This window comes from Protopterus annectens, chromosome 10.part0, assembly GCF_019279795.1.
Source record: "Protopterus annectens isolate FY-2018-M chromosome 10.part0, PAN1.0, whole genome shotgun sequence".
NCBI classification, from domain to species: Eukaryota; Metazoa; Chordata; order Ceratodontiformes; family Protopteridae; genus Protopterus; species Protopterus annectens.
This window is the reverse complement of record NC_056744.1, coordinates 1,458,931,432-1,458,958,411: the sequence shown is the minus strand read 5'-3', so window position 1 is coordinate 1,458,958,411 and position 26,980 is coordinate 1,458,931,432. Positions and strand designations below refer to the sequence as shown.

General features: G+C 38.8%; 1 protein-coding gene across 1 annotated transcript in view; it reads left to right on the top strand.

Annotated features, from left to right (window-relative positions):
- Positions 1–26,980, top strand: part of TTC39A (tetratricopeptide repeat domain 39A) — a 2,407,335-nt gene that overhangs the window by 495,253 nt on the left and 1,885,102 nt on the right. Inside the window, exon 2 of the mRNA XM_044086086.1 lies at positions 311–415. Within this exon, the coding sequence (XP_043942021.1) occupies positions 311–415 (105 nt within the window). The remainder of the gene's footprint in view (positions 1–310; positions 416–26,980) is intronic.

Genomic DNA, 26,980 nt, shown 5'->3' with positions numbered 1-26,980 from the left:
AGTCTGAAATGCTTGAGTTGCTGTTTTTGGGTATGTCTTCTAATATAGTCATCAGGTCCAATCACATATAGTTGATAGGGGAATGAGCTTTACAGAACAGTGTGCAACATATTTGGACTGCACATCATGTCAGATGTATGCAAAAAACGCCAGAATGTGCTCTGTTGAGTATATATATCTCACTTTATTATGTGTGCATGTGTATATCTCTAGTAATGAATATATCTGATAGAAAAGAAAAATACCAAGTGGTGGTTCTGGAAAGTAACATTTAAGTATTAAGATTAATTTATGAAAACTCTGTTTTTAGGATGCCAAGCTCCAGTCTGAAAGCTTCTCTAGATGAATGCATGGGAGCCCTTGATCTGTTTCTAAGCAACAGGTTTACAGACGCACTGACCCACCTTGAAGCAAAGTAAGAATTCCTTTGATTTATATTCACATCTCACTTTTAGACTGTATACTGAGTGGGGCAGTGAGTGTATCATGAATTGGAGTGACGCACATACTCCAGTTGTGGGAGGTGTCTGATAGTGTAACAGATACTATGAGGAAGTCCTACATATTAAAATCAGGAATGTTTTCTTAGTTCCAGGCAAACGTGGCAAATTATTTATTGAAAGTGCCATTGTCTTGTATGCTAAAGGATGTTCTGCAAACATTAATTCTTTACAGTTAGAATGGTGAGCCGCCTCCAGCTACAGCTGAGTTTACTTGTTTACTAGAATGTGATCTTTTGTGCACTGTTTGAAGTTTTTTTTACATGGAGCTACAATCTTCTTTTCAGTTTAACTGAGGTTGCCTCACATTACCTTTTGGTAGATAAAGCCCTTGTGTTCTTATCTGTCTAAGAAACTGTGTTTATGTTTTGAAACTCTATGAAGGATTTTTTTTTTATTTGAAGCAATACAATTATGTTTCTTCAAACTGTTGAATGAACTATTCTGGTTTGCTGAATTGCTGTTTTTATATGAGTGCTACCTGCTGTGACATAATTTTTAAGACACCAAATGACTTGATAGTATTTCTTGTTAAATACATGTTGGTTTTGATGGTAGTTAAGGACTACATGGCACACCTAGTATGCCCATTATTTAGTAAGTATGCGGCAACACTGTGCTTTTGGCTTGCAAATACCTCATCATTGGTAGTATTTGCTGTTACAGAAATGTGAATTTTAATGGTCAGTAAGGACCACATCATGTACCTAGTATGCCTATTATTTTCTGGTAAGCTGTAGCTCCACTTTCCCTATTTTCTGCTAGTAAATGCATGACTAACAGTTACAGCAGCTATTTCCATATATCAGTAGAGGTTTCCAGTCTGTTTTGTTCACTTTTCATATTCCATTTTGATTGGGACAAGACCAGAATTGGAAGTGATGTGGGCAGACTATTGCTTGCTAAGAGGAGCACAGCTGAATTAAGCAGAAAACTATGTAATGTTGTGCACTTTGTTATATGTGTGTGCAATTTTAGTTTAAACCATATTCTGCAAAGAGTGATAATTGAAATGGTCAGCCATTTAATACTTCATACATAGTTAGAGATGCTATCATGCACTTTAAAGCTATCTCTTGTTAACTATTCTTTTAAGTAGATATGACATGGCTAGTCTTAATTGTTATGTATTGTAGCTATGTTCTCTTTCCAACATTATTTGGTTTTAATGTTAGCCAGTTGTGTCCCAATATGTAGTCAAAGGTCAAGCTAAAGGAAAAAGTTCTTCTGCAGGTAGGGAGCCAAGGAGTGCATTTTAGTGGTTAATTATCCTCTGGAATAAACTTGTGTCTCTGGAAGGGTTAGTTGGAGTGATGGGTTAAAACAGACTTTAATCTGCTGTGCTGCCCTTGCTGAATGGAGAGTCTAGGGTCATGTATATTTGTGTGATTCGTAGTCAAGGCTACGAGCCTAACTGCTGTATTTTGCTCTAAGGGGAGGTGCAACAAGTTTCCTTGAACACATCATGCTTGAAATATCAAGTAATTGTAAACTAAAATGCTGTTTTACATCACTTCTTCTAGGTAGGAAAGCTGGTTGCTTTATTCACACAAATGCTGGCCTTGGGCTACCATTCCACTTGCCCCCATCGGGACAGGTAGGAACATGGAATCTGACACCAGGTAATGAGTGATTGCCTGGTCTATATAGTCTGCCTATTTCCTTTTTGTGTAAGGCAAAAATAGAGGCTCCTAAAGTAAAAGCTTATTTTTTCTGTGTCCAGTATAAGGATTATGTTATGTTTGAGCCACACATTCTGGAATTCAATATCAATTTTTGACTTTAGTTTTTCAGAAAAGGCTGTTCCAGTTATCTACCACTCTCCTTTATAAGTCTAGCCATGCAACCCAACACAGTTGTGTCCCTATGTATCATGGCTATGTTATTTAGGAAGGGGAGTATGTTAGGAAGTTTCTAGAGATTATGTGGTGGTATGTTAGTGTGGGCATTACTGTCTGCCTTTGTCTATCAGAGACATGGAGACCAAATCTGGGATGAATTTCCAGTTTCCCATCCATTTGACAAGATTATGCTTAAATAGGGTTAGGGATGGACTCTGCTTCATGTGGACAGGGAGCTTGTTCCAGAGCACAGGGATCCTCTGAGACACAAATCTGCCTTGCCAACATGTCTTGGGTGTAGTGGTTCTGATACTGTTATCTTCATGGATGTGCAAAAGGTCCATCATAGTTGGATCTGTGGATGCCTTGTATGCTAGTCATAAATCTCCTGTCAGTAACGTGTAGGAGACTGAGTTTAGAGATAGGGCTTTAAGGCGCTCCTATATAGGACAATGTGTTTATACTGTCGATTCTCCTGGTAAGGAACCTTTGTGGGCATTCCGACTGTTGCATGTCTGGTCAGGTACATGCCGAAGATGGCATTTTACACAGTGATGGTTCTGATAAGGGCCAAATAAAGTTGTTCTATGACTTCCTTGGTCCTGGATACCATGCCTTTACTTACAAGTTGGGACACATAGAATGATTTTCTTACTACCTTGGCCACATGTTGATCAAAGGCCAGATTACTGTCTACATATGTTCCAGATCAATGACTGCCAGGTCAACTCTTAGGGGTGTTTTATTGATGGAGTAATTAGCCTGGGTGGCAGTTTTCCCAAAAGGCACTATAATGCATTTCTTGGCATTGAGTTTTAACCTGTGACATTGGCACCAATCATTTGTCTGTGTTAGACCCTCTTGTAAGATGTTTGTGTCGTGCTAGGAATCAGTATTTTGAGATTTCAGTCAAGTGAAGTAGACCCATATATATATATATATATATATATATATATATATGTATGTATGTGTATATATATATATATATATATATATATATATATATATATATGTGTGTGTGTGTGTGTGTGTTTATGTATAAATATATATATATATATATATATATATATAGATAGATAGATAGATAGATAGATAGATATAGATATAACTGTAGATGTAGATATAAAATGCATTTAAGGTGCCATGTTTTAGATTACTGCTCTAATTTTGCTGGGTCCTTTCTCATCATCTGTACATCGTTTGCATCAACCCTGTTGCATATTTTTGAAGATGTGCAATAGTATGTAATTTTATGATATCAACAACAAAAAAAGCCCTTCCAGACTTTCTGTAATGGCATGGAAAAGACAAGCCTTAATACTAACTCCTGTGGCATCTCATTCATCTCCACCCTTTCACCAAAGTAGACTCCCTTTGCTATGAACAGTTGTGTCCTAATGACTAGTCCATGTTATGTGTATTTTTTTTCTTCGGCCCATTAATTCCATCTAATGTGTTCATTAGCAAGGCTTATTTGGATGCATGTCTTCCTTCATTTATTCTGAACTGAAGTATTAACAGTCCTGCTTTTTTCACCATTTATATTTATATGTATGTATATATATATATATATATACATATATATATATATATATATATATATATATATATACACACACACACACACACACACACACACACACACACACACACACACGTGTTATTTATATATATATATATATATATATATATATATATATATATGGGTCTACTACATTTGCCCTAACTTCCAATTGCCCGACACCCATTCGCCTGACCCCATTTGACCGACACTTCATTTGACTGACACTTCATTTGACCGACAAGTATTATTGGCAAGAAAATGGAATATGCCCCCTTCCCCACTGTAGTGCGACCCTGGAGTTAGAATATATAGTTAGGGGGGGGTGTGGGGGGCAAAGCCCCCCACTTACTTTTGTTTTACTAAGCAATATTAAAGAAAAACTAAACAATACAATATGAAATTAACTGGGGGGCTTCGCCCCCTACACCCCCCATTGTGGGGGGCTGTGCCCCCCACACCCCCCAACTATATATTCTAACTCCAGGGTCACACTACAGTGGGGAAGGGGGCATATCCCATTTTCTTTCCAATAATACTTGTCGGTCAAATGAAGTGTCGGTCTAATGAAGTGTCGGTCAAATGAAATTTCGGTCATTTGGTCTCGGGCAAATGGGTGTTGGGCAAATGGAAGTTCGGGCAAATGAAGTAGACCCATATATATATATGTATATATGGTTCCCCTTCACAAGACTGAATGGATGGAAGCTTGAAATTCATAATCTTGAGACCAGAATCTCGAATTTCCATTCAATCAAAATTGTGAATGGGAGCCTGAGGTTTAGAAAAATAAAAAGTTAATTTACCTGATTGCAGGGGGCCAGGTCCCCATGTACCCTAGCAGTTTAAATGTGAATGTTCCGTAACCGCGCTATAGCGGAGGAATGGAAAATCTGCCATTTTGCGCTTACGCGTATAGTGCGGAATGGGAGACTTCCCTTTCCTTCACTATAGTGCAATCTCGGAGTAGGTATATTTAAGTAGGAGGGGTGGGGGGGGCACTGCGAAAACATTTGAAAGGTGTTAATTTTTTTTTTGTCCCTTTCATATGTTCGAGTTTCTTTAAATTCGAGATTCTGGTTTCGAGTTTAATGGTCGTTAACCAGTATTAAAGGCACTTAGGGATTTGCCCCCCTCCCCAATGTTGTGCGACCCTGGAGTTGTTATATATACTATTTTCGTTTAAAAGCATGAAAATACAAGAAAAACTACACATTTTAAATGAAAATAGGTGGGGGGCTTCACCCCCACTAACTATATATAACAACTCCAGGGTCGCACAACGTTGAGGAGGGGGGCAAATCTCTGTTAAATGCCTTGAATACTGGTTGTCGACCAAATGAGATGTTGACCAAATGGGTGTCGATGAAATGGTCTGTCGATCATATGAAGTAGACCCATATATATATATATATATATATATATATATATATATATATATATATAGATATAGATATATATATATATATAGATATAGATATATATATATATATATATATATATATATATATATGTGTGTGTGTGTACGTGTGTGTGTATCCGTGCACACACATATATTTTATATATATATATATATATATATATATATATATATATATGTGTGTGTGTGTGTGTGTGTGTGTGTGTGTGTGTGTGTGTGTGGGGACTGAATACGATTGAATCCCCCTTTGGTTGACATCTGTTTAGCTGGCAACATTTTGTTGACTTCACAGATAATTAACAGGTATGTGTGATCCCACAGTTCTAGGGGAAGGGAAATATGCCCTTTCTCCAAGATCGTATGATCTCTGAATAGTGTATATAATTGGCAGGGGGTGCAGGGAGGGGCTTGTCCCTCTTCAAAAAAACAATGTTTTACTTTGCAGTTTTAAAGTTTGTTTTTGCATGCACAGAATTTTTTTGCTTGGTGTATGCATAGTAGCGTGTCAGCATTTGCAAGGTCAAACTTTTCTGGTCAAGCTTGTGAATGTTGACATTTGGGTCAGTTATCCTTTTTCAGTAGACCTGTGTCTGTGGGTGTGGGTGTGTGTGTGTATAAATCTGTCATGATTTTATACGTCTATGTATCACTTTTTAAAACTTAAATGTTCAATCAATTCAGTTTAATTATTGTGTAGTTTTTTCTTCTTGGGACTGTGCTGAAAAGGGACCAAAAGCCCAGCCATACTATCCCAGTTAACAGAATGTAAATAGTTATATAACTAGGTTTACTATCTTTAGTTCGAATGGCAAAACATTTGCCATTCTAAATAACGAAAAGTTAAACTGAAATGAAACATTTTGAGGGTACACAATGTCATCCCAAATGATCGACACATTTGAGTCGACATTGTTGCCGAAAATGTGACTTGATAGCAGTATAGGAGCTAGGGGCAGTTACCAAAAGCTTCCTCCTAGTCTGGACCTACTCACACAAGACAAGAGGTGTTTGATACATCCTGGCCCCAAATATTTGCAACTAAGTGCCTGGATGTCAGAATCTCAGTGCCTTTTAGGCACCTATTTTCTGAGAACATGCAGCAGGTATTAAAGCGAGCAAGAAAACCTAGTTCTAGAAAATCATATGTTAGTTAATGGAAAAGATTTTCCAGATGGTATTAAGATGGGAAACAGCACCCATTCAGGGTTAGTGTTTCTCTGATTCTGTATTATTTGTGTGAGTTACTGTCATCTGATCTGTCTTATTCCTCACTTAGTCAAAATTCATTTGTCAGCCATTTCAGCATATATGCCCATGGATCCCCTTCTTTCGATGCAATCTCATGTGAATATGTTTTTGAATGGGACATTGCATGAATACCTCCTAGAAAACAGGTGACTGTTCCTTAGGATCTTAATTTTTGTTTTGGAAAAACTAACTCTCGCTCCATTTGAACCAGCTCATCAGGCTGATTTGAGGTTCTTAACATGGAAAATGGTGTTATTCATTGTTCTGACTTTTGCAAGAAGAGTTTCTCATTTGCAATCTGTTTTGGCAGGCCAGTCTTATTTCAATTTCCATAAAGATACGGTTTCCTTGATAAGTAATCCTTCTTTTCTGTTTAAAGTGGTATCTGAGTTTGCTTTAAGTCAAGCTATCCACCTTCCTGTCTACTTCCCAGAAAAAAAACAAGGGAGAGAGGATACTCCATACCTTGGATAACCACAGAACTCCTTACTACTGTGAGAGGACAAAATCTTTTAGAAACTCTGATCAGTTGTTCATTTCTTGTGAAGGTGAGAAAAAAAACAGCATGCGTCAAAACAGACTATTTCTAGGTGTTTATATATATATATATATTTATATATATATCTATGGGTCTACCTGAAAACATCGAACGCTGTCAATGCCGACAATGAGATAACCGACACTGGAAGATCAACAACGGAGATGACCGACGATTGAAAATCCCGACGCTGAGAACACCGAAATGTTTAGGTAAGTGTGTGATAGTGACGGACGTTAGGGTCAGGGTGCGGGTAAGGTAAGTGTGCGATAGTGACAGACTTTAAGGTTAGGGTTAAGTGAGTTAGGGTTAGGGTGCGGGTAAGGTAAGTGTGTGACAGTGACAGACTTTAGGGTTAGGGGCGAGTTAAGTGAGTTAGGGTTAGGGCGCGGGTTAGGTGAGTGTGTGATAGTGACAGACCTTAGGGTTTGGGCTAAGGTTAGTGCATAGATAGTTGCATATGTAAGGTTTAGTGTAGGTTTGTAAGGTTTTTGGTGTGCTTGTGTTGTGTGTGTGTTTTACGGAAAAGGTATTTGTTTTGTTTTGTTGATTGTCAGGATTGTGGTTTGTTGGGCATGTGATGGTTCATGTTTTTGAACTATCGGTTTTGTGGTGTCGGTTATCTCATTATCAGTGTTTTTGCGTGTCAGTGTTTTCAGGTAGACCCATATATATATATATATATGTATATATATATATATATATATATATTTGTGTGTGTGTGTGCGTGCATATTTATATGTATGTATGTATATATATATATATATATATATATAGTTCCCCTTTATAATCCTGAAATACTGAAAGCTCAATTTTCAGTATCTTGAAACTATAGTCGAACAGCCCACAATCCCGAAACACGCAAACACGAAAAATAAAATCCAGAACATTCACAAACCATACACCACACAACACGCTCACCATTCAACCCACAACACATAAACTACACAATCCTACACTACATCTACGCAGGGGGGCAAGCCACCCTGCACCCCACACTCCCCCTACTTATATATACTAACTCCGAGATAACACTAACAGTTAAGAAATGCATCACTCACACGCAGACATTCCACACTCCCTCGCACACACATACGCACATTCCATATACACAAACACATCCAACACTCACACGCATACTGTCACCTCCCTTCCCTAACCTATACACACAACTTACAATAACACTCACATAAACTCACTTACCTTCACTTCTGTAAAACATCCGGCCAAACACTTCCCATCCCGTTGCTGCACTGCATAAGCACGGATTTGAGATATTTGAATTTGCGCTTATGCGCTTTTGAGATTTTTCATTTTCACCTTTACGGTCTCGAGATACTAAAATTCGAGCTTTCAGTAATTTGGGATTGTAAAGGGGAACTATATATATATATGTGTGTGTGTGTGTGTGTGTGTGTGTGTGTGTGTGTATATATATATATATATATATATATATACATATCTATGTATATGTATGTGTGTATATATATATATATATATATATATATATATATATATATATATATATATATATATATATATATATATATATATATATATATATATATATATATATATACATATATGTTCTTCTTTTCTTTCGGCTGCTCCCGTCAGGGAACGCCACAGCAGATGAACTGTTTCCATTTCTTCCTGTCCTCTGCATCTTGCTCTGTCACACCAACCACCTGCATGTCCTCTGTCACCACATCCATAAACCTTATCTTAGCTTCATCCTTAGCATTTTTTTCCCAATATACTCTGCATCCCTCCTCAGTACATGTCCAAACCAACGTAATCTTGCCTCTCTGGCTTTGTCTCCAAACCTTCCAGCCTGGGCTGATCCTCCAATATACTTATTCCTAATCCTGTCCATCCTCGTCACACCCAGTGCAAATCTTAACATCTTCAGCTCTGCCACGTCAAGCTCTGACTCCTGCCTTTTTGTCAATGCCACTGTCTTCAACCCATATACAATAGCTGGTCTCACTACCCTCTTTTAGACCTTCCCTTTTACTCTTACTGGTACTCGTCTGTCACACATCACTCCTGACACTCTTCTACACCCACTCCATCCTGCCTGTACGCTCTTCTTCACCTCTCTTCCACACTCACCATTACTCTGAACTGTTGATACCAAGTATTTAAACTCGTCCACCTTCGCCACCTCTACTCCTTGCATCGTCACCATTCCTTTATCCTCCCTGTCATTCACACACATATATTCTGTCTTAGTCCTGCTGACCTTCATTCCTCTTCTCTGTAGAGCATATCTGCACCTCTCCAGGGTCTCCTCCACCTGTCATAGTCAGGGGGGGACTCCTGTCTGATCTCGTCTGTCAACCTGTCCATCACCATTACAAATAAGAAAGTGCTCAGATCTGAACCTTGATGTAATCCCACCTCCACCTTAAACACATCCGTCACTCCCACCGCAGACCTCACTGCTGTCACACTACCCTCGTACATATCCTGTACCACTCTTACATACTTCTCTGACACTCCCGACTTCCTCATACAATACCACAACTCCTCTCTAGGTACCCTGTCATATTCTTTCTCTAAATCCGCAAAGACACAATGCAACTCCTTCTGACATTCTCTATACTTCTCCATGAACACTCTCAAAGCAAACATTGCATCTGTAGTGCTCTTTCCTGGCATGAAACCATACTGCTGATCACTAATCATCACCTCCCTTCTTAACCTAGCTTCCACTACTCTTTCCCATAACTTCATGCTGTGACTGATCAATTTAATCCCTCTGTAGTTACTACAGCTCTGCACATCACCCTTATTCTTAAAAATTGGTACCAAAACACTTTTTCTCCATTCCTTAGGCATCCTCTCACTTTCCAAGATTTCATTAAACAATCTAGTTAAAAACTCCACGGCCATTTCACCTAAACACCTCCATGCTTCCACAGGTATGTCATCTGGTCTAATAGCTTTTCCGTTCTTCATCCTATTCATAGCTATCCTTACTTCCTCCTTGCTAATCCACTGCACTTCATGATTCACTATCCGCACATCATCCAACCTTCTCTCCCTCTCATTCTCTTCATTCATCAGCGCCTCAAAGTACTCTTTCCATCTGCTCAACACACTCTCCTCGCTTGTGAGTATGTTTCCCTCATTATCCTTTATCACCTTTACCTGCTGCACATCTTTACTAGCTCGGCCCCTCTGTCTAGCCAATCGATAGAGGTCCTTTTCTCCCTCCTTAGTGTCCAACCTTTTATACAACTTGTCATACGCCTTATCCTTAGCCTTCGCCACCTCTCTCTTTGCCCTGCACCTCATCTCCTTATACTCTTGTCTACTTTCTTCATCTCTCTGACAATCCCACTTCTTCTTCAGCCAACCTCTTTCTCTGTATACTCTCCTGCACTTCTTCTTCCTTCACCAGGAATCCTTGTCCTCCTTCCTCTTTCCAGATGTCACACCAAGCACCTTTCTAGCCATCTCTCTTACTAGCTCTGCTGTAGTTACCCAGATGTTCGGTAACTCTTCACTGCCACCCAGTGCCTGTCTTAACTCTTCCCTGAACATCACCTCACAATTACCATTTTTCAATTTCCACCATTTGATCCTTGGTGCTGCCCTCACACTCATCTTCCTCTTCTTGATTACCAATGTCATCCTACAAACCACCATCCTATGGTGCCTAACTACACTTTCCCCTGCCACCACTTTACAGTCTCCAATCTCCTTCAGACTGGCCCTTTTACGTAAGATATAATCCACCTGTGTGCATCTTTCTCCACTCTTGTATGTCACCCTATGCTCCTCCTTCTTGTTAAAATACGTATTCAACACAGCCATGTCCATCCTTTTCGCAAAATCCACTACCATCTGACCTTCTGCATTCCTTTGCTTAACACCATACCTACCCATCACTTCCTCATCCCCTCTGTTCCCTTCACCAACATGTCCATTGAAATCTGCTCCAGTCACCAGTCTCTTGCCCTTGGGTACAGTCATCACCACTTCATCCAACTCACTCCAAATTTTTTTTTTCTCATCCATCGCACACCCAACTTGTGGAGCATATGCACTAACAACATTCATTATTACATCATCAATTTCCAGCTTCATAAACATCCCTCTATCCGACACTCTTTTCACCTCCAAAACACTCTTAGCATACTGTTCCTTCAGGATAATGCCTACGCCATTTCTCCTCCCATCCACACCATGATAAAACGATTTGAACCCGCATCCGATACACCTAGCCTTGCTCTCCTTCAATCTGGTCTCTTGCACACACAATATACCAGCCTTCCTTTGGTCCATCATATCAGCTAGCTCTCTCCCTATACCAGTCATACTGCCAACATTCAAAGTTCCGACCCTCACTATCACAGTCCTAGCCTTTACCTGCCTTCAGCCATGCCTTCCACCTCTTCTCCTCCTTCGGCCAACAGTAGCCCAATTTCCGCCAGCACCCTGTTGGCCAACAGTACTGGTGGCGGTCGTTGTTAACCCGGGCCTCGACCGATCCATTATGTATATGTGTACTTTTGTCTGCATGTATGATTTGGCAAAATTTTATGCCGGATGACTTCCTGATGCAACCCTCCCCATTTATCCGGGCTTGGGACTGACACAAAGAAATGCACTGGCTTGTGCATCCCCAGTGGCTGGGTTTATATATATATATATATATATATATATATATATATATATATATATATATATATATATACATATATATATATATATATATATATATATATATATAGATATATATGCACACACACACACACACACACATATATATATATATATATATATATATATATATATATATATAGATATGTATGTATATTGCCAAACTGTGGAACTCGATTCCTCCATCTATAAGAAACATGGGCAGCACCACCACCTTCAAACAAACACTGAAAAATCATCTCAACTCTTCCTGGCTATGTATCTACTCTATAACCTAACCTCTTCCTTCTCCTTATATTGTAACTAAATTGCTATGCTTTTTACTACTAGTGACTGATGATACTTTCTCCATATTTTTTTTTTTCTTTCATCACTTGTTGATACTGGCACAATAATGCTGATAAATTTATCTCCGTTTTTACCACTCTGAATTCATCTGGAAACCAATTAAATTCCTGCTTTTATGTATATATTCTGTATATGTTACTGTATTCAAACCAACTAAATTCCTGACTCATGTATATATTCTGCATAGATTTCTGTAACCACTATGTGTAACACTGTTTCTACTTCTGTACCAATTAATGTTTAATTTTTTTCTGCATCTATGTTCTTGTCAGAGCTTTTCTCCCCGGGCTTCTACCGAAAATGGGCTCTTTTAGGCCCAGTGGACTTTCCCAGTAAACAAATAAATATACCTACCACAACAAGGCAATTTCAGGCAGTGTCAAGTCTCATTCTGCCAGGGCCTTGGCTTCATTTTTAGAAATGGTTGCATTCTAAAAGTATTCTAGAAGCAGGAATGTGGTCCTCTCTTTGTACTTTCACAAGGAACTATATGGTAGGACAGGCTTTGCTATGACCATTCTTCAGGGCCTCCTGGACCCTTATCCTCCTCACTACCAGTCAGTCTAGGCTATGGTAATCTGTCTATGTAGCTAGGGCTACTGCAGCAATGACCATAATGAGGAACATAGAACAGTTGTTTAGGTAAACATATGATAACAGTAGATATCGGAACGATCACGGCTGCAGTATCTTCCTCCCTCTACCCCCTTTTTTCTTGTATATTTTTGTTTTCCTAGTTGGCATGAAATATTTGAAGGGCTTTGCACCCAATCCACTTTTTTTCTTCAACTCAGCTCAAGCTGATTAATGCTTTGGTTGTGTGGAAGGTACCCTTAAAGCTTTGGAAGCTGGCCATCTGGTATATCCATAGTAGGATATACCCCATATAGCTAAGGCTACTGTAACAATGATCTTTAATACATCTATGGTTATTGTAAGTTTATTAACACAACTGAACCTTCTCCCTTCTTTAAAAACACTCAGGGCAGTTGCCACAGGCTTCCTCACAGAGTTGATTTGCTCACAAAAGACAGGGATCATATGGTACAATCCACCTGAAAACTCTTTACCCATCTGCCTGAATGATATTATTTTGATACCTTTTAGGCATCTTTTTTTTTTTTTTGAGTATATGCAACAAATATTAAAGAAGGTGAAAAAAATGCTACTAGGCAATCATACATGTGTATCAGTGGAAAAGATGTTCCATTTGGAACCAGTACCAAAAACAGGACCCTCTTCAGGCCTGGCTGTCTCTGGTTCTTGATAATTTGTATGAGTTACTACTCTCTGGCCTTTGTCTTTCCTCTATCAAGGTGCATTAAGCTATTACAACAGTGATCTATATGTTGGGCATAGTAGAACTGTATGTGGAAACTTGCCATAACAGTAACTAGTGTAATAGATCACTGTTGCAGTAGCCAAACCTCCCTCTGCCCTCCCCCTATTTTTGTTATTTTTCTTTAGGTGTTGCCAGGGCATAGATGTATACACTTGTTTTTTTTTTTTGCATTGTTCTTTCTGAGCTCTTAACTTTATTTTTTAGGCAAAACAATGTTGTGAAGTTTTTAGCACTTCAACTGTCTTTTTATGGAGCTCCCCTTGAGCTTTTGATAGTTGGTGTACGTGGAAGGTGTCATTAGGCTTTAAAAACCTGGCCGAGGACAAGGGGTCAGGAACCATATAGCTTTGGCTAACGTACCTCTCAACTGTCCATATATTCGCAGAATGACCATATTTTTCTGTCACATTTTTGGTCTGTTCGTCATAAAATTTATGATTTTCTAGCAAATCAATGAGATTTGAAAATCACTAAATAATGACAAACATTGAGTTTCAGATTCCATATCCTTCAGAAAATGAATGCATGCTAATGCATATCTTGCTATTTTTTAAATGTTCTAAGTTTATAAGACTAATCCTTAAAATCTGTTCCTATTTTTGGGCCTTTGCCCCCCTCCCCAATTACTTTTGGCTTTTTCCAGATTTCTTCCACAGAGGTTGAAAGGTATGTAGGCTACTACAGCAGTGACATATTAGAACATGTACTGTCATAAGTTTACTTACACAACTGTACTTTTTTATCCCACTCCACTAATCTCCATTTCTTCCAAACCCTCATTCTACAAAATACTTCTAGTCAAGATGTGAATACTGTTGCTGCTGTATACAACTATATGATTATCTGAAAATGTACTAATTTCTGTTGTATCTAACTAGAGTATTTAAACACTATTTCTGTTATTAATAGCTCTAAATGACTAGCTCAAATGTATTAAGTTTCTTTTGTAGGTGAGTTAAATGTTTTGCCTGTGATTTGCATAAGAGTTTTTTCTTTATGTAATCTGCATTGATTAGCTGAAATTTTAAGGCACTTCTTAGCTCAATGCATCAACTTTGATTTCTTTCTCACTAAGCATAGTACCTATCATGAGTTTTTCCTGGTTAACTACTGCTGATGGTGATCTTTGGTTCAAGTCCAAAAGAGAGCTAATATCTTCTCACTTCACAATTTGCCAACAATACTTATTGCAATGCTCACTTGTTTACCTGCTGATATAGTATGCTTGTCATGATATTTCTTAAGTGTCTTCTTATAAATTGTAGAGCCTTTCTCCATACACTTCTGCTGTAAAGGGATGACCCAGTTTCTTTCCCAGTAAACAAGTGCAAATAAATAAATAAATGAATGAATAATAAATAACTAGGTAAACAAAGGTTATCCCTGTGTGGTACAATTGAGTCTGCTGCATTTATTACTGCTTGTTAGTAGCCTGATTACATTGTTGCTGTTAATGTATGCCTCTTAGTTGTAATTTAAGCAGTTGGACGTCATCTAGTTATGTTATATAAGGAAGTTTTTTTGTCTACACTCTTGTGGCAGGAGAGGTAGCTTACACCCTTCTGAGTTGGGAAATGCTGTTTGAATGCTTATTGTGTCTGTTATTCTAAAGGTGTCTTAGCACTGGTTTAAACACTTGACTCCAAACCTGCGATTTTAAATTAATTAGGAAGGTTTCTGGTCTGCACTGATGTGGTAGGAGAGAGTAGTCTGCACCTTTCTGAACTGGGAATTGCAGGTGAAGGCTTATTGTGCCAATTATTCTAAGTGTCTTTGTTCTGATTTAAGCACTTGGGCTCCAAACCAGTTATTTTACATTAGGAAGGTTTGTGGTCTACTCTCTTGTGGCAGGAGACAATAGTCTATGCCCTTCTGAGCTGGGAATTGCTGGTTGAAGGTTTATTGTGTCTGTTATTTTAAAAGTGTCCTAGTTCTGGTTTAAGCACTTGGGCTCCAAACCAGTTATATTACATTAAGAATGTTTGTGATCTACATTCTTGTGGCATTACTGTCTAGACAGATTGTTTTAACTACTAGAGCATCTAGTTTGTGCATAGCTGAGCATTGCTAAAAAAGTTCCTTTTTCATACGTTCATAGGTTCATAGGAGGTTACTAGGCTAATGGCCCCAGGTCCTGTACAAGCCTAGCCATGTAAAAAACCTATGTACCCTAACTGACCATAGTTGGATGGTCGTCATTAGCAGATTGATTCTATGATCAGCACTGACTACCTTTGACCATGAGGGACATAGGTGCCACACCCAGGGCGAAGTTACGATCACCCATCCAATTGTCAAGATTGCACTTAGATAGGGTCATTGAGGAGCTATGCTTCACGTGAAGTGGGAGATTATTTCAGAGGAGTGCAGTGTCTGGGAGATATATCTGTCTCTCCAACAGGTTTTGTTAATGTTGCAGGCTAGGTTGACATCCCTGAAGTGAGTGACTCTTGTCCCATTCGATTTGCGGATGTGCAGTATTTCCATTAGGGCAGAGTTAGAGACTGCTCTGTAGGCCAAGCATAGCTCACTTCTTAGCAGCCTGTATGATGCATAGTAGAGTGACAGGGCTTTTAGTCTTTTCATGTAAGTCATGTTTTGGAGGCCCTGGATTCTGTTGGTTAGAAACCTCTGTGGTCTCTCCCGTTTCTGCAGGTGTGTGATGAGATACATACAGAAGGCAGCATTGTACTCCATTAGTGTTGTGGGGTCGAGTACAGTGGAGTTATAACCTCCTTAGTCTTGGATGCAATGCCTTTATTTATGAAATGCACAATGTAGAAGGCTTTCCCCACCACTATGGATACATGGTGATCGAAGTTTAGATTGCAGTCAACCTGTGTTTCCAAGTCTTGCACCACTGGGTTTGAGCTTATAGGGGTGCTATCTATAGCATAATTAGCAGGAGCTACTTCTTTGCCAAAGGGAATAATGAGGCATTTTGTTTGTATTTAGTTTCAGTCCGTGACTTTGGCACCAATCATTTGTGCTCATCAGCCCTTCTGTAATATGTTTACATCATTGTGGGACTCAGTGATTGCACCCAGTTTGCAGTCATCTGCAAACTTAAGTCACAGGCCATCTACTTTGGCCTGGACCTCAGAGAAATAGTTTCTAAACGGTAGAGGGCCAAGCACAGATCCTTATAATGCCCCAATGGTAACTGGTCTACTGTTGGAGGTGGACTCCCAAACTCTAGTGATTTATGGGCTAATCCCCAGCTGGCAGAGTTTATGAATGGTCCCTGGGTGGGAGATTGTGTTAAAAGTATAGGCTTAATCAAGACAAGTGGTATGTACTGCTTTGCCCTCATCTAGGGTGTTGGTGACATTCTCAAAGAAGTCCACCAGGCTTAACTCATTACAGCCGAGTGCTCCTCCAAGCATCTTCTGCAGTTAACTCCTCACTTGTTCAAGCTGTGGAGGGTATTCTTCCTCTGTTGAGTAAGTTCATTCTTGTTCTTAGATATCAGTTTATTTCTTTTGTTATATAACTTTTTTATACTTACAGTCCACCAGGTGGCTTGTTTTTTCAAGAGGACTTGATTTTAGATTTGTCAGGTACTGTACAGCTGAGTCAGTACATTTAGTGACGTGGCTGTAAAGGTCATTTGTGTACTCTGCTCCATGAGAGTCATTGTTAGCTGTATTAGTAGAGGATTTGAAACTTTTTATACCATTGCTTAGTAGACTATAATTTGCTGTGGAGAAAATTTTCAGTTTTTCTGCTCCTTTCGGGGTGTCATGTCTGATCTTTACTTCAAATGAGACTGATTTGTGGTCTGACCTTACCAGGGATGGCAGCACGCAGAGAGTAGTGCAGTAAACCCCCCCCCCCCCATGTTGGTGAGCACTATGTCAGGGACATTTGAGCCCCTTGTGGGAGTGCAGACCAACTGTTCTAGGGCATTTGAGCTAACAAAATCTAGGAACCTCAGAGTGATCTTTTATATGTTCATATAAGTCGTCCAGTTGAGGGAAGGATATTTAAAATCTCCCATGACCAAGGCGTTTGGCTCTATACTGAGTGACTCTAACAAGTCAAGGTAGGTGGTGTGGTTCTTCTGGTTCATGGTGAAGGACCTGTAGCTAGCGATGGTGCAGTAGGATATTTTGCCTATAGTTATTTGGACCTGGAGTAGCTCAAGAGAGTCGTACTGTTTTACCAGTCTCGAGGTGTATTTGGATTAAATGAAGATGGATAGATCTCCACCTTTGGTTCTTTCATATTCGTTTTGAGGTCTGAATGTGTGAAAGGCATTGTACCCTTGTCTTATTGACCTATTCAGTATTTAAATTTCCCTCATTCCTCCATAGTTAGATCAGTAGCCATGGATATGCACTTCCCAACTCTCCCTGTGGTCAGTCTGGTTGACATCAGTATTCTGAAGCATTATAATAACTGCCTCATGTACACTGACAACGCACTTACTCTTAGTAAAACAGATAAATATGCAAGAGGTGTAAATACTCTTCAGTGCTGGAGGCAAAACTGTCTACAACAAAAACTAATGCTATAGAGTTTGTCGGTGACGCTTGCACCACACCTACTGCACAGGGTAAAGACCCTACACATAAAACTACTTATGATGAGGCACGTACAGGTAACCTTCCTAAAATGCTAAGACCTCCTGTACAGTGTAATCAAAGAAAGGGTCCTTAGCCATCATGTAAATACTTCGTTAAAGCACCACCCATAGCTAAACATAGTAACACTGTATCCAGTGCCTCTGCTGCAAAGCCCTTAAGGCAAACCAGCACACAGCTAAATTTCCTGGTCACTGGTGATTCTATAGTGAGGCACACTGATGTCCCCCTCACCAGACTGAGTAAAGAGAGAGTTACTGTTAGCAGCTTTTCTGGGGCTGGTATCCATCATATCACACAGGCAGTCAGGTCATTGAACCACAGGTACCAATATGAATCGATCATAAAAAAAATATATATATTTCTGTATATATATATATATATATATATATATATATATATATATATATATATATATATATATATATATACACACACACACACACACACATATATATATATATATATATATATATATATATATATATATATATATATACACACACACACACAGACACACACACACACACACACACATATATATATATATATATATATATATATATATATATATATATATGTATGTATGACTCTGTCATAGTCCGGGTGGGTGTTAATGACCAGAGACATACTTCCTTTGATTATATGAAGTGAGACATGATTGAGCTCGCTGATTGTATCTCAGGCAAGTATGAGCCAAGCACTGCGCATCATACTACCTTCTACAAAGTTGATGCCTCATTACCAAAAGAAAATGACTGATTATAATAATTGGCTTAGCTTCTGATGGGGGTACAAAATTTGACAGCCTGGGAGGACATGGTTGACAGACCATGCTGCTTTGCCAGGGATGGTCTGCACTTATCCCCTCTCGGCTTTCAGATATTGGCAAAGACCTTTTCCACCCCATATGCCTTTTTTAGGCAATGCCAATATTATAAACCTTCTGAATTAACTGCACCTATGAAGAAATAGCTGAAGGTGGCACTGCTCAGTGATAGAAGTCTTAACATGAAACTCCACTTCCTGCAAGCATTCCTCTGCCTGGAGAGTGTAGACATCTGTATAGTAACAGAGACATGGTTTAAGGTCATGGACAGTACTCCAGCAATGCAAGGGTATAATACCTTTCACACCTTTAGACCAGCTACTGCACGGGAGGGAAGTGAAGGTGGTGGAGTCTCAGTCTGTATTAAAACCAACCTCACATTCAGACTAGTTAAAGTGTCTGGCCCACTGGATGTCATACATGTGCAATGCAGCATAACCAGGATTTCGGACCAGATCCTTGCAATTTATAGGTCCTCCTCCATGTCACAGGAAACCCATATTACCTATCTAAATGTATTAGCGTCCCTCACCGTTCAACCCAGTAAAATGTTCATGGAGGATTTAAACTATCCCTCTATAGAATGGGAATCCTACACAACGTCTAATGCACAAGCCCAGCGATTTTTCAACTTTGTTAGTAAACATCCTGGAACAGTTGGTCCATTCTTCTACTAGGGGTACAAACATCCTTGACCTTGTACTCTCAAACATGGGGGGGATGATGTTCCTCACCCAATGTAATGTCTTCACTTGTCAGATCTGACTATAAGATGGTATTACTTGAACTTAAAATGAAATTTGGGGATCCAGCTAAACCAAAAACCTTTAGGAAGTATTCCATTGCCTAACCTGTCTCTGCAAAGCGACACCTTGGATAAGTTCCATTCACCCCCAAACCATGTAAACATCATAGCATATGCTGAGTTATTTACAAAATCTCTGTACAGCCATATTGATAGCTGTATAGAGCTAGCTGTGCCTGTTTGTATTAAGAATAAGACAAAATCAAAAGATAAGCCACCGTGGTGGAATCACAATATCAATCAGTTGTACAACAAAAGAAAAAAAAATCTTGGTCAAGCATAGGAGAAAAACAAAGCCATACATGCAGTAACTAGCGAGACCTCGGAGGTTCCTTACAAAAAGAATACAAGGCTTAACAAACCTGCCTTATTCAGTGCACCTTAAAGTCTTTTCCCTCTACTCAGTCTCCTATAGTTTGCTGAGGGGTGATCTATGTCTGGCTTCCAAGGCATCAGCAAACCCCACACATATGAATCTCCTATATATTCGTTAAGTCAAAGAGTACTAGAAATACAAGTTCTAGTACCTGAATTTTGTCTGTGACTAAAAGATAACACACTGGAGAGACAAATTTGTGTCCCAGAGACTGCCTCTTCTATGGAACAAGCTTCCTATTCATGTGAAGCTGAGTTTGTCTGTTACCCATTTTAAGTGTAACCCAGACCAGTAGGGAATTTACACCGGGCCTGGAACTCGTATCCCTTATGAATAGAGGTAGCTTATAAATGCCTAGCCCTCAATGTCCCATTTGGATACAGGACATCATTGTTCCTTCAGTAAAACTTAACTAGGCTTAGAAAGGCCCCCTGGATCATATTATAGTATCAGTCTATGAAGCTGTGAGTCAGAGTAGGCAACAGGTGAAGAAACTACTCATTGGCATTTAATGTTTAAATAAATCACAATAAAAGAGGTGTATGGAGAAGTTATATATTAGTCTACCTAAATAACCATTCTTTGTAAGATAAATGTTTGGTTATCAGAGAATCTGAATTTACAGTAATGTCCAGGTCATAATGATAAATTGTGAGAAAGGGTAAGGACTGCCAAGAGAATAAATGTTTAGGTTAGAATATATGGATGTTATGTGCAATTAGTGCTCTTTTGAGGCTTTTGTGCAGTTTCAAGCTCTCTCTCACACACACACACACACACACACACACACACACACACACACACACACACACACACACACACACACACACACACACACTGCATCTGTCTCTGATGCGTAGTTGTACTAAGTATCCAAACTACACACTTTTTTCCTGTGCTGGCATTTTTCAGGTGTCTTTTTAGCCATGAGAATGTAATGATGCACTTCTCTTTTTAGACAAGTGGATATCAAAGCATTTCTACTAACATCAGTAACTTCAATAACTATCAGTGAATGGATCCTGTTAGTCAGAAAGCTTGAGTAATTATAAAACTCATGGTATTCCAGTAAAAGGTGTTACATCATGTCTGTGTTCCAGTGTCTTTGTCATCTTTAGTCTTCTGTTTATGGATCAACATGGCACTTCTTAACATTTTTTCTATCTGTTAAGAAGATATATTTCTCTGTATTAAAGAGACATTGGAAGATCTTAGGCTTCTGTATGGAGAGTGCCATACTAGGGTATTTATTAAAATAAAGGCATTTTTTTGGAATAGATTAAATTAAACTGCATCATTCTGAGATGTCGTTGATTATGGAACTAAGGAATTACAGTCAGTTTAGAGATTACAGTGCAAGGTAGTGGTATTAATAAGGGGAAATGTCAGAGGCAAATCAAACAATCATGTTGTATATCTGCATCATTTAGTGAGAGGTAGTGGAGAGTTAACTTGGGGAATGTTATCATTTGTTGTGCAGTGTTTTACTGACACGTCAATTGCTATATATTTTACTGAAGTCTTATTATTTCATTGCATTGGCGCTTGTGCCATGATACATGCTGTTTAAAATTGTCTGTAACACTGGATGACTTGGAAGAAAGCTAAAAGGTGATTTTTTAAGTTACTTTTTTCCCCACCAAGTTTGTCTGATTTTGGAGTTAGTATATTAGACAGTCAGTGGTTTGGATATGAAGCATCCGTTTGGGGAGTGTTGGGGGGAGGGTGCAGCCCAACTGCAAAATAAACATTGTTAAGCAAGTTATTTGACATGGATGAGATGTTTTCGTTAATGATGATGTGTATCTGCATGCTTTTGCAGTTGAGATGTTTTCTTTATGATACTTCTGAGTCTTGTTTGAGTGAGACTTGCTGTTTCATTCATGGTGAGATTTACGAAAACCTGTTATTGGTTTAGCCTAGAAGCTTAAAAGACTTGGTGTCATCTGACGAAGTAATTCGTAGGGGCAGACTTGGCAGTTGAGTAAATCATTCTATCTTCTTAGTTAGAACGTCTTCTGTGTGGAGACGTGCGTGACTGGGCTTACCTTCGTTGAAGGTTGTGCGTCAGGGCCGGCAACTCGGCATGTAAAAATCTACTGCCAATCATTAGTGGACTGGAGTTCCATTGTGGCGACCCCTAACCGGGAAAAGCCGAAAGACACAACAACAAATATATATATATATATATATATATATATATATATATATATATATATATATATATATATATATATATATATATACATACACACACACACACACACACACACACACACACACACACACACACACACACATATATGTATGTACATTTCTTTCACATTTAAGTATAAACCAAATGGATGATTGTAAACTGAGATGAATCTGTCTTGTTTTCTTTGTACTGATGAAACTGAGGAGGCAGGGAAAATCAAAGTAAAGTTATTCGTGTAATGGCTCAGTTTTAGCTGTTTCTTATAATCTCTGTATCATTTCTGAAAACACAGAAAAGCAGTGGTCTGTAGCACAAAGCCTTAGAGAATATACATCACTGAGGGATGGGAGATTGGCAGAGGATATGAGGTGATAGTCTTCCTTCTTGCATTCTGAGTGCTTCCTTCATGGTAGCTGCTTTACTTTTCAATGATGGAAGCTGATATACTTGTTTTAGCTATAGTCTGTGAGCAGAATTTCCCTACTTCTCAACTGACCAGATTTTTGCATAATGCCTAGATTTTTGACCATATTTTTGGTCTGTTCCTCACAAAATAGTTTTTTATTTTGTATTTTTGTGGCAAATCTGTGAGGTTTGAATTTACTAAGTACTGATAGGCATTTGAATTTCAGACTTCATATCCTTCATACAATGAATGGTGGTACAAGACTTTTTGTTATAGCAAATTTATAAATCTATAAGAGCAATATTTAAAATTTGCCCCTATTTTGGGGACTTTGTCCAGATTTTTTTGTGCTAAGAGGTTGAGAGCTATGTTGCTGACTGATGGTGTCAGAGGTCTTAGATAAGTCCAGGAACAAAGAGCCAGCACCATTTATCATGAGTCAGCTAAATATGAGAGATTTCTTTAGGATTTCGAATGGCATTGTTTGCTCCAAGTTAAGAACAGAAACCATGCTGAGAGTTCACCAGTAAATTATTACCATTAATTTGGCCACAGACCAGAAGAGGGATGCATTTCTTCAGCGTATTTGATGTAAGGCATAATAACAGAGTAGGATGTAAATTGCAGAGGTTATCTGTTGATTCATATTTGTATAGTGGAAGTATAAACCCATATTCCTTTCGATTATCTTTGTGATGAGAATGAGATAAATAGATGGCATGGTGATTTTCACAAAATGAGGAGGTAGGCTGTCAGCTGCATATCAATAGGTCCTGAATTTTTACAGTATTTTTTTATTTTTTTGGATTGTTGAATTATTTGGATTATTATAACTAACATTTTGATGGTTCAGGAAATATTCCTTCTTGCAACACATCAGCATATTTTTGGTCAAGTGCCTTGTTCTTGGAAAGTGATCATGAGGCTGTAAGTTTACAGAATTCTCTCGGCTGCTATCGCAAGACAGCAGTACCTTGATTCTTGGATTAATCCACAGGATACATCTAGAGCTAATGTGATAATGCTTTAGGGTACAATAATAATGTTTTATGCCTAAGGTAGGTAGGAATCATGTTGATAGATTACCACCTTTTTCCATGACAATAAAAAGTTTGAAAATGTTTCACTGAAAGAACTTTCTGTGAAACTCGGAATAAATCTTTTTTGTAGGTGGTGTGTCCCCTGCACCCCCCATATGGGGGACACTCCCCCCACAATAGCCAATCTTAACTATACCTATTCCGAGGCTGCACATTAGTGGAGAAAAGGATGTGAAAGTGATTTTGCAAAGACATTTTTGCTGAAATGGCAATATATATGTAAATATTGATTTGTGTGTGTGTGTGTGTGTGTGTGTGTGTGTGTGTGTGTGTGTGTGTGTGTGTATATATATATATATATATATATATATATATATATGTATGGGTCTTCCTGAAAACACCGACATGCAAAAACACTGACAACTAAATCACCGACACCACAAAACCAAAAGTTCAAAAACATGAAACTTCACATGCCCGACAAACCACAATCCCTACAGTCAACAAACAAAACAAATCCCCTGTCCAAAAAGCACACACACAACACAAGCACACCAAAAACCTTACAAACCTACACTAAATCTTACAAACACAACTATCTATGCACTAACCTTAACCCAAACCCTAACCCTAAGGTCTGTCACTATCACACACTCACCTAACCCTCGCCCTAACCCTAACCCTAACTAACTTAATCCGCCCCTAACCCTAAAGTCCATCACTATCGCACACTTACCGTACTCGCACCCTAACCCTAAAGTCCGCACTATCGCACACTTACCTTACCCGCACCCTAACCCTGCCATCCGTCACTGGCGCATACTTACACACTAGCGCTCGTTTGACATGTCAGTTTTGTCAGCATCGGGATTTTCAACTGTTGGTCATCTCCATTGTTGATCTTCCAGTGTCGGTGTTTTCGTCGTCGGCATTTCCAGCTTTCGTCGTTATCAGGTAGACCCATATGTATATATGGTTTCACTTTAGGATCTCGAATTACTGAAAACCCGAATTGCTTATCGTCAACACCATATGATCGAGTTTTCAGAAACTTAGAAGTCTGAACTGAAATAAAAAAGAAATATCCAAAGACATCGTTTCTGCAGGGGGTCAAGCCCCTCTGAACCCCCCACACTCCCCTACTTAAATATACCAACTCCGAGATCACGCTACAGTGGGGAAAAGGGAAATCTTGTATTCCGTGCTGTATGCAGAAGCCCAAAATGTGAGATTTCCCATTTCCTCGCTATAGTGTGATCACTGAGATGGTATATTTTATATATATATATATATATATATATATATATATATATATATGTAGATGCATAAGTATGTGTGTGTATATATATATATATATATATATATATATATATATATATATATATATGGGTCTACTGCTTTTAGTCGAATTACATTTGGTCGAAAATGATTTCAGGCAGCCCACTGCACTGAAAGCTCATTTGGTCGAATTCCATTTGGTCAAAAATGGAATATAGCCCCTGCCCCACTGCAGTGCGACCCTGGGGTGAGAATATAAAGTTAGGGGGTATATGTAATATATATTTATATGTAGATGCATAGATATATAGATATATATATATATATATATATATATATATATATATAGTAAGAAAAGCTTTCTCTCTTCTAGTTGGCTGTTGTACTTTAGTGGGCAGACCATTTTGGGTCATATCTTTAGGTATTCTGTGTTTTGTGGGCTTAAAAGTTTATAGTAGTTAGATACGTCTTGTCTTTTGTAGGATAACTAGTAATACTGTTTGTCCTGTAGTATATTGTTGTACTGAAGAATTGCTTGTATGTTTTCCAGTTTTGTCTAAGAGCTTCAAAAAGTGCTCCAAGTGTGCCCATAAAATACTTGTCATTTTCTTGTAGCAGCGCACATCCTGGGAACTTCCAGTGTGAGACTGGACAAGCTTAGCAGAAGCATTCTTCTGCCTCATGAATGGTCCCTCAATCAGACAGTGATGAATGACATTTTCTGTCATGGGGGCCAACCTTGCTGCAACCTGTTTGCATCTCACTTCAGCAACAAGTGGAGTTACTTTGCCCTCATCCCTCTTCAGGTCAGTCATCAAGGGACTCTCTGGTCCACAGTTGTCCCCTCTATCTGCTGTATGCCTTTTTCCCATTCCACTTGATCACAAAGTTCATTCAGAAAGCCAGGAGGTGCAAGGCAAAAGGAATCCTCATTGCTCCTTTTTGGCCCCAACAGGTTTGCTTCCTGTTTCTTCAGCCTCATCTGCTGTGTCCTCCCTGGAAACTGGGTGACAGTCCAGACCTTCTGTCTCACCCATTCGGTTATTCTCTCCCAGATCTAAAATCTTAAATCTAACCACTTGGTTAATCCAATTTTAATGACAGCCCTAGAGATGCCAGGTTTTCAGATGGAGTAGTTCACATACTAACAGTTTCTCAGAAATCTAACACCAGGAAGATTTACTGAAGTATATGGAAAAGGGTTTCATTCTGGACTGTAGAAAATGGATTGGATCCTTTCCCTGCTCCTCTCCCTTCAATATTGGATTTCTTATCCGCATTGTTTCATAAAGGTTACAGTTTCTCCACTATAAAAGTCCGATCAGCAGCTATTTCATATTTTCACATTGACCATAATCAGACACCGATAGCCTCTTTGAAAGTTTCTAAAGCTTTCCTTAAGGGAACCTTCCATCTCAGATGTCCCATAAGGGATTCTGTTCCTCCTTGGTATATCACAATAATGCTGCAAGCCCTTACACAATTGCCTTTTGAACTAGCAGCATCAATAAATCTTAAGTACTTAACATGGAAAATAATCTTCATGGTGGCAGTCACTTCAGCCAAGAGAATCTCAGAATTACAAGCCCTCTTTCAAACCACCTTATTTAACATTTCATAAGGACCGAATCTTCTTAAAACTGAATCCTTTCTTTATTTCTAAACTGGCATCCAAATCTAACGTCAGTCAATCCATAAACCCTTCAGTTTTTTCTCCAATTTCTCAGACAAAGGAGAATATACTCTACACTTGCTTGATGTTCATAGACAACTTGGATATTATCCCTACAGGAAAAAAGACTTCAGAAGATCAGATCAATTATTTGTAACCTTTTCCAAAGTCAAATTGGGGTGTGCTGTTTCTAAGGTTACTTTTTCTAGATGGTTGTCAAATTTCATTTTATTTGCTCATGACAAACTGGATTTACCATTATCTAAAGAAAACAGCAGCTCATTTAGCAAAATCAGTGGCAACTTCCACAGTTTTTCAA